Source organism: Verticillium alfalfae, genomic scaffold (genome assembly GCF_000150825.1).
Source record: "Verticillium alfalfae VaMs.102 supercont1.9 genomic scaffold, whole genome shotgun sequence".
NCBI classification, from domain to species: Eukaryota; Fungi; Ascomycota; class Sordariomycetes; order Glomerellales; family Plectosphaerellaceae; genus Verticillium; species Verticillium alfalfae.
This window is the reverse complement of record NW_003315030.1, coordinates 801,602-810,547: the sequence shown is the minus strand read 5'-3', so window position 1 is coordinate 810,547 and position 8,946 is coordinate 801,602. Positions and strand designations below refer to the sequence as shown.

Below are 8,946 nucleotides of genomic sequence, written 5' to 3'. Positions count from 1 at the left end.
TCTTTTGCGCCTCGGCCCGGAACCGCTCCTTCTCGCGCCAGGGCGTAGGCAGGACGAGCCCTGCGGAAGTGCTCCGCGCCGGCGTCCGCGGCATCGACGTCGCCGTCGACGATCCCAAAGTGCTCGATGCACTGCTGCAACGCCGCCCTCTTGGCGCCGCGAAAGTCGGCAAAGCGCCGCACGGCGTGGCCTGTTGGCCACAGGGCTCCCTCTTTGCCCACGATGAAGTCCTTGTGGGCTAGGTAGAAGTTGGACTCCTCGCGAAGGGTGCGGGCTGTCTCAGAAGTGCCCAGGGATATGCACTTGACGAACCGGTCGTCGGCCACCTCGGCCGAATTGAAGTCTGGGTTATAGCCATACTCGAACATGCTGTCTCCGCGGGCGCCCGAGCCGATGCCACCGATAAGGGGCCTCTCGGGGTCATCAAAGTGCCACAGGCGCGTCAGGTCCTCTCGGAACCATGTCAGAAAACGGGTGCGCAGCAGGGGGCCGGGGATCTGGAAGTCCACATCATGGACCGATTTAGGGACGCGGTGCTGCAAGTATCGCGGCTTGACCGGTTCAGTTTGCTCTTCACTATCAGTCATGATGATGATGGGTGCGTTGGGGGGTGCCTGCAGCCGTTTGGGGTGTTCAACCGGTTCAAAGCTGAGGATGAGCTCCGGCTCGTCGTAGTGGTGCTGTTCGTACACCCAATGCGTCTGGAGCATGCTGATGACCTCGTTAAGATCGTATCCCCAGTCCTGCCCATCGTATACGTTCTCCTGGAGATGTTGCAGGTAGAGGAGGATCTCACCACGTTGGCTCGTCCAAAGTAGAGTGCGATCGAGATCCTCATCGGCCAGAAAGTTTTTTATGCGAATGAGCGTGATCTTGGGTGAATGGATGCGCCAACCGCCATACGAAAACATCTTCAGGTCATCAGGGGTCGCCATGTCGTTGTGGATGAGCCAGTTTTTGAGCCAGTTCTCATCATAATAGTCATGACTTCCCGTTGGTATAGCGGATGTTCCCCTCCCAGTCGTTCCACTCTGCTGAAGCCCATGCTTTAGGCCGTGTGCATCGAGGGCTTTCCGCCGCAGCTCGGCCCTTACGTCGCTGTCAAGGCTCGTTTCAGGCGTAGGTATTTGGATGGTCGTCTCAGTATCGACCTGTGGCGGCGTTATTTCATCTTCCTCCCGCACATGTCGGTCCTGTGGGGTTTTAGGAACGGGTTTGTCCTGGATCTTTGCTGAGGTGTCTACCATCTTCTGAACCTCCGCCAAAGTAACAACATGCGACGTGTTCCCACTCTTCCTAAGCAAGTTCTCAATGTGACCTTTGAGTTTCGGCGCATTCCATTTTCTCGTTTCGGGAGTCAGACGAATCCGCAGACCGCCAACTATTATTACTTCATCAGGGCGTTTTGTTGTCGTTTTTGTCGTTGTTTCTGTGGTCCCGTCGCCACCGAGGCTAGATATCATGGCCGAGACGGCATCCCCCGGAGCAGGCTCTCGTTCCGGTGCCTCTAGACCGACGTCACGCATCAGTACATCTCCGTCTTCCGTCGTCGGCTCATCATCGACTCCGTCCTCGTCACTGTCCGACAGCTCCACCACGACAGGCGATTGCGGCAAGAACTGCTCGCAAGTCGCTTTGGGTTCAAAAGAGATTCCCTCCACCGCAGGCGCCTCGCGAAAGGTCCAACCCGCCGTGAACGGCTGCCGCGGCGGCACCCCGCCCATGCTCGGCGCCAGCGGCACATCCGACGCCGGCCCGGGAGCGGGGCCGGGCAGCTGGATGCCAAACTTGGCGACGTGCGCCCTGGCCAGGCTCAGCTCGTGCTCGTACTGCGCATGTCGCGCGACACGCCGGCCGCCCTGTCCCGCGCGGCGCGCTCCCGGAACGCGGCGAGCGCGCGTTCCTGCTCGCGCTGCCAGGCGGCGGCGCCGAGGTCGGCCGTGGCGAGCCAGGGGTGGCGCGCGCCGTAGAGCTCGCAGAGGGCGCGCCGGAGGTTGTCCTCGCGGGAGAGCAGGTAGTCGAGCTTGTGCGCGGCGATGAGGTCTTCGACGCGTTTGAAGAGGTCGTAGTGGTCGGCGCTCTCGATGAGGCATGCCAGCTCGGCTTGGAAATCGGCTGGGAACTTGTCGTGGTATCTGGTGAGCAGCAGGGCCATGTCGGCTGTTCGGTATTAACATCTATGCAGCAGCTCTGTCCTGGATGTGTACGTACCCATCTCTGGTGCCGCCATGATCACCGTATGCTTTGTATTGCAGTTGCAAACGTCGTGGCTGCTGTATCCTTGCGTAGGTCGTCTCGATCGAGAACCTCTAGGGAGGAGTTTGGTGATATCCTACTCCAGCTGGCTGCCACCAAAAGACCGTCACCTAAGGGGAAAAAAAAACAGCAGCAGATATTCAAGTTGGAAGGTCAAGAAGTTCGGCGCAAATACACATTTCGGAACGAATTGGAGGAAGCTACAAGGCCAAAAAATGGTGTCAGGCAAACATAGAAGGGCAAGCTTCTGATACACGAAGAGGAAGATGCCCTCATTTTGAAAAGGAGCTCCTATCCAAGCAACTAACAAAGAGCTGAGGATAAAGACACGGTCTTCATTCCAGGGACTGAATTCCCTATCAAAGGATATCCTCAATGTCTTCTCAATGCAGGTGGCGGCGAGAGGTCCTACAATGCGGACAAAGGAGTGGCTAGACGCCGCAGAAGCACACCTCTTTGGCAGAACAAAGGCACAAGATAAATCACACGACAGAGCTGCGATGAGCCATGCGCCGCATGGGGTGAGCAAAAAATGCCAAGTGTTGCACAACAAAGGGCGACGGTATGAAGCATCATCACGCGTGTCAAATATCTTCGCAGAAGGAGTCTATGGGTGTTTTGGCTGCGATGCCGACGCCCGTCCTGCACGATAACTCGAAAGACAAGATGACGGAGAGTCCCATTTGAATTTCGAAAAAACTGTCGATACACTCGAAAGACAACAAGAATCAATCGACTGTAGACGTCATGTTAAATTGGGCCGGTGACAATGACGGTCCCAACCCTGGGGGTGCTGGGCCAGACTACCACTCGGATAGTGGCAGCGAAAGTGTGCAACAGTCTGCGCCCGCGGCACAAGTCTCTCCAATGCAAACCTATGGGAACCAACATACAGAGACGCCTAGGGAAGTTCTTGCGGACCAGGATGCTGCACTACAAGCAGCCATTGACTTTGAGATCAACCGCGCCAGAGCAACAAACTACCGGCCGCCATCTCCGGACAGCGTGGAGGACTCGCAACCTCAGACCTTTCCTAGAATCCAAAACTACAGGGACTTAATCTCACCCAGGCCTACCAACATCATTGGCGCACCGCTCGGTCGAGACCTCAGCGCCCTCGAGGCAGCGGACGCGCTCGTCCAGCAATGGGAGCGGATCTACCAGGAGAACCTTGTACAGCACGGCGAGGAGGCTGTGCAAGATATCGCAGAGCAGCTTATGCAGGCAAGGAGAGACAGGAACGCCATCGAGGCTATTGACGACCGTGAATACATTGAAAAGAGCCTGTATGTCAACATCTTCTAGGTTAGGCTAGGCCGACGACGTTTGGACGAGTACTGACTTGATGGGTCAGGTCCGAAACCGAGGTCTTCCGCAACAGAGTAATAGCTGAGCGCATCGAGGTCCTCTTAAACGCACTACGACTCAGCGAGTGTGAGGGCGAGATCGTCAATATGCGGGCTGCCGTCCAATGCTATCGTGAGGGTTCTATTCGACCATCAGACTACTTTGCTTTGATATACGCCGGCAACCTTGTCGACTTTGCGCCCTCCTACGAGTCCTTCACACACAACCGAGCAGAGCGCCTCGATAGATATGCTGCCGAACATGGCACCGGCTGGCTCTGGTTCGAGCCGCCCCTCAATAGCAGCTCGTCCCTAGCGGGTGCCGGCAGTATAAACGCTCTGAAGGGTACGTGGGCTATGGAAACTGACAATGCGTTCGGCATGGGCGAGTACTCCGTCACAATGGGTTTCAAGCGCATCAACGACATCAACTACCGCAAGGCCAAGGAGGCGGAGGACATCAAAACCAAACTCAAGGGGAGTTGGGAGGATGACATCCTAGCAGCAGTGTTGAGTGCAAAATCGAAGCCAAAGACGGAAAGGAGCTTTCAAGCTCACAAGAAGCACAAGGACTTGCTGGAACGTGTGAAAAAACCGCCGCTGAAGATGTTTGATCTCAAGCTACCTGCACCAGCCGAAGAACATTCAACGACACGGTCGAAGGCTGTGCGACTATACTACCGCATGCTCCTCGATACGGGCGCAACTCTGCCCATGCTGTACAAGGAAGACTTTGCCGCGCTGGGCATCAAACCGGCCACGTATGCCGCCTCCTCCACGATGCGTATTGTGACAGCGAACGGCTCAAGGCAAACATCCGTGTACGAGCTCCATGTCAGTGTCTGCGACACGCGCACTTGCCAGTCGCTCGTCGACGAAAGTGAGCCGGTATGGCCACAAGCCCACCCGAGCTTGGGAGGGATACTGCCAGTGGCCCAGATTATGGTCGCCAGCGGCGACCAAGTACCGCCGTCGAACGGCATGTCGATGGATGATCGTGTCATTAGCATCACAGAGAAGGCCGAAGGAAAAAGCTCGCTTCGCCTGTCAGGCCTTCTACCCCTGAAGACATGTTACATGCAGTCCACACCTGGCCTCGGTGCCATCTGGCTGGGCGAAGACCGTCGAGACGTTCTCGGGGCGCAGCGCATGCCGGGCCAGATGCGTTGGGAGGCAGGCTCGACAGAGGTCTTCGACCCAGGCCATCCGAGAATGGACTGGCATCAATTGGAGCAAGACAACGGCGGCAATCCCACCTTGGTGCGTATAGCGCATGATGTGATGGACGAGAAAGGCGAGCGGGTCGTCCGGTTGACCGATGTCGAGCAGGACGGCTGGCATGGACGGAGTCGTACAGTGATCGTCGACCGGGATGGCAGCACAAGGCCGGCAGTCGAGATGGAGCCGAGACAGCATTAGAAGAAGATTAAGATGGTGATGATGAATCCTCAGCAATGAGCACTGCTTCCCAATCGGATTGGTGGACCCGGACATAGTGATGCTGTCATGGAAGATGGAGCGTCGGACAGCCGCAGGCCTCCATTCCCGTCGTTCGGGATGGACGGAGGCTCTCTCCACATGCCAGCGGACCCCGATACCGAGCACAAGGCAGGAGCAAATGTCCGACGCATACCGCAGCCTCGCGGACGTACGCTGCGTGCCGTGTGCTGCATCGCAGGCAGGGCGTGCACCCGGGGCAGGGTTATGCCGTCGGCTTGTAGAGGTCGCATAACCTGGCAATCCCGGTCAGCCATCATCATGCCATGCCACGAGACACCTGCCAAAACGCTATGCAGAGCGGGGCCGGGCAGGGACATCCCGAAGAGGCTCGAGAAGCGGCAGAAAAGAAGAAAAAGGCAGGGCAGTTCATCTCATGTCATTTTACCTCTCTCCCCCCAGCATGTGCTGATGGCGCGCCGTTGCCCAAGTGGGTATTGATGCATCCAGGTGACAGGTGATAAGGGGGAAGAGAGAGGTTGACAAGTCAATGCAGTGTCAGCGAGGTCACCAGCCAGGAATGGCCCTCCCCACTCCCCACTCCCCACTGCTCCACTCCTCTGAATGGCAAGTGAGCTTATGTCATTCTCTCTTGCCTCCCCTTGCGCCCCCAAAGGCAAGCAAGTACAACCCCCATTCCAGAAAAAAGGGGTAAGAAGCGCAATCGACATTGGTCCCTGCTAGCCTCCTTGCCTCCTTCCCTCCCTACATCCCACTACCTGGCGATAGCACGACACACTAATCCAAGACCCTGAAGAGCCACCATGACATCCGACATCCCTTGGTAGAATTCGCGTGAGCCACGAAGCCCATTTCATCATGGCAGATGGCGCCAGCTCGCATGTGCATTCGAGACCTGCGTGCCCTCCTATCAGTCTGTCGTACAACTCTGCCCCCGCGCACCCCCAATGAGCCTCTGCAGACCAACCAAACCGGCCGAATCCTCAACCTTTTTTCTCCTCGTCCGACCACACCTCATTTCACCCTGCATGACAACAACCCTCGCCTCGTTCCACTGCAAATCCCATATCTGAGCGCCCGGGCCCTACCAAGTCCACTGAGGCCACTCGAAGCCATGGCGCCGTATAGGTAGCATGGCATATGGCATACAGCACAGGTAGCCTAGCACAGCAGCGAGCGCCACCAGGTGTCCCCTGCCCGCCCGAATGCAGGTGGCGGCCCAGCCGAGCCTCCTCAATCTCTCACCCACGCGGGAACAAGATAGATCCCTTCGCCTCGGATGTCATGCCGCCCTATTCTTCTTCCAGACCCTGCGCATAAGAGCGCAAGAGAGAGAAAGAGAGGGAGGGAGGGAGGGAGGGGAAAAGAGAGGAGCCACACAGGCATAGACCCTCGCCCGAAGAAGAGAGCGCGCGGGTCCCGCAGCCACCCGGCCGGCCAGCCAGCCACAGTCAGTCTGGCCTTGCCTCTTATCCAACACAGCTTCTTTCTGGGACGCGGCGGACGCGACCACCACTACCACCCACCACCCTGTGTGTCCTCTGACGTAGCACCGCTCGCGTGGGGTGCTTTCGTGAAGATCAATCTCGCTCCAGCCCTGCCCTTGACGAGGCCAGCAACACCCCCCCTTGCCCCCCCCCCCCTTTGACGACCTTTGACACCATGACTGGTCTCGACCTTGGCCCCATGGCCGCCCGGCTGGCTCTCTCGAGTCCAACAAGTGACTGCCGGTCGCGCGATTGATGGCTAGCCATGAACTGTGACTGCCCCATCGTTGTACGATTTTTGCCAAACTCAAACGCCGCAGGTTATCGTAATAAATGCCCAAGTCTTCCTTGGGGCCCGAGACATGCCTGGGCCAAGGAAGGGATGGATGGACGCTAGCCACATACAAGGGGAAAGGAAAGGGAGGGGGGAACGGGAAGGCAAGGGGTGTCACTAAATCGATGCCAGGCTGAACGTCTTCACAAGTCACTTGGTAGTCCATGTTTGGAGGAATTTTACTGATTTTTTGGCTTGGCGCTTTTGTACCAGCTGCCAGGCGGGGGAGCAGTTATGAGGGAAGTAATTGGTCTGGATTCATTGATGACCTGCATTGGCAGCGTAGAGCTCAACTGTGAGCCCGCTCTCACATATCCGTCCGTTCTCGAGCAAAAGTGTTTCGCTTCCGTGTGAGGACATGAATGGCGCCTCCTGCAGCCCGCAGGCTCCCTGCCATATCCCGGCAGACGAGCCGTGGCCAATATCCTTCCCATATGTTCAAGTGGCCGGTCCTCCAAGATATTAGTGGCCAGATAGTGTTGCCACCACTGGCCGGCGTCCTTGAACCAGCCATGCGCTTCCTTCCCCCTGGTAACAGCTTGACATGCCGTCTGCGGCTGTCGCTCCTGCCCGTCCCTGATTCTCACCGAGGCTCCCTCCACTGGACCGTGTGCGCTGATCCTACAGTCTGAACCGCTGTCCATGTCGGTTTCCGCGTGTTGTTTGTGCAAGAAGAGAAAAAGAGGCTTACCGGATTCAGCCGTTGAATCCGGTTCTACAACAGCTGATCGCGAGGTCGGGTTCCTCGACCACGAATCGCCACCAGTATGAGGTGGCCTGCCGCTGCATTCGAAAAGCCGTTGTTGCGTGCGAAGAAAAAGGGGTATTTGCTGATCCTGGGTCTTTTTTTGGTGGTTCACCGCTGTCGAGTCGAAAAGTCGAGTCGTTTGTTTTGTGCAAAAATCAAGTCGCTGAATGCCAAAAATCCGTGCTGATGAGTTGTGAGGGAAGCCCATTCTGTATGCTTCAATGCAAGAACATTTTGTTTCCTTCCTCAGCTGCTCTACCTCTTCTGTGTCTTGCTGAGCAGGCCCTGTCACGCGCCGTGAACGAGTTGAAAAAAAATTGTTGTGGACCCCGTGCAAGGGGTAAAATTGCCTGGGCAAGCCTAGGGAGGCACACCCATCCCTCGCTTCCTAGACCATCTGCCCCGTTGTGTCGTGATGCATGTACGCCGCGTAGTGCTGTTGCATCATGTGTTGTGACACGTACGCAGAATGTTGAGGTTGCGGCGTGGGGGTAACCGGGCACCGTGGCGGCATTGGATACGTATCCTTTGGAGCGTTGACGAAAGCGTGCCCGTCGGGTGTGATGGGAGGGGTCATGTAGCCATCGGCCATGCCTTGGACGGCGCCGTGGCCCTTCTGCGGAGTGCTGTAGATGTCGGCATGCTTAGTAGCGTGGTCCGAAGGAGGAGACGGCGGGCCTGCTTGGGCTTGGGCGCGAGCCATGTTGGCCTGGTGAGCCATGAACGACGCCAGCTTCTTAGCTACTCCGGAGAAGTGAGGCGCGGAGAATTTTCTGGACAGGGCGACGGAGGGCTGGTGAAGGTGTTGAGAGAGAGTCAGCAGCGTGATGTTGTCGACGTGATCCCACTCGCCGTCGTTGACCTCGGGCTCACCGAGGATGGCGCGGGCTAGAGCTAGTGATGAGCGCGCCATGACCGAGGGCTTTGATGAAACGAAATCGCGGTGGTACAAGGCAATCTCGCAAATGTATGCGGCCATGTGTTCAACCTCGACCCTGTCATGCTCCTCTGCCACAATTAGCTGCGAGAAGAAGTCCACGGTTGGGTGACCAATCGTCCATTCCAACGTGTTGAGCACATGCATCTCCATCTGAGTGAACATGCCAGCGTCGTAGAGTCCGCAACACATGTTGTTGAGCTCGTGAATCTGAGGGACGCGATCCTTCTTGTCCCCGTACTTGGCGGCAATGAGAAGCGCGGCGCACCCGACAAGCTGGTAGTGCTGCTTGTACACGACCCTCTTGGAACAGTACCTGTCGAGAAGGTTGACGGTGAGGAACAGAGTTTCCGGGAGAAGGGCGAAGGCAGCATGGGCCT

At 57.2% G+C, this 8,946-nt stretch overlaps 3 protein-coding genes across 3 annotated transcripts in view; 1 reads left to right on the top strand and 2 right to left on the bottom strand.

Annotated features, from left to right (window-relative positions):
* Positions 1-2,230, bottom strand: part of VDBG_07198 (predicted protein) — a gene marked incomplete at both ends in the record, with an annotated part of 4,163 nt that extends 1,933 nt beyond the window's left edge. Inside the window, 3 exons of the mRNA XM_003002581.1 lie at positions 24-1,381; positions 1,831-2,160; positions 2,212-2,230. Coding sequence (XP_003002627.1) covers positions 24-1,381; positions 1,831-2,160; positions 2,212-2,230 — 1,707 coding nt within the window. The remainder of the gene's footprint in view (positions 1-23; positions 1,382-1,830; positions 2,161-2,211) is intronic.
* A 773-nt stretch (positions 2,231-3,003) lies between these two features.
* On the top strand, positions 3,004-5,021 carry VDBG_07197 (conserved hypothetical protein; the record flags this gene model as incomplete). Its single annotated transcript, XM_003002580.1, has 2 exons — positions 3,004-3,542; positions 3,611-5,021. The coding sequence occupies 2 exons, from the start codon at positions 3,004-3,006 to the stop codon at positions 5,019-5,021; spliced, it is 1,950 nt and encodes a 649-aa protein (XP_003002626.1).
* Positions 5,022-8,017: 2,996 nt separating this feature from the next.
* VDBG_07196 (G2/mitotic-specific cyclin-4) lies at positions 8,018-8,946 on the bottom strand (the record flags this gene model as incomplete). The annotated part of the gene is made up of 1 exon (XM_003002579.1): positions 8,018-8,946. One exon carries the CDS (start codon positions 8,717-8,719, stop codon positions 8,018-8,020), a length of 702 nt encoding a protein of 233 aa, XP_003002625.1.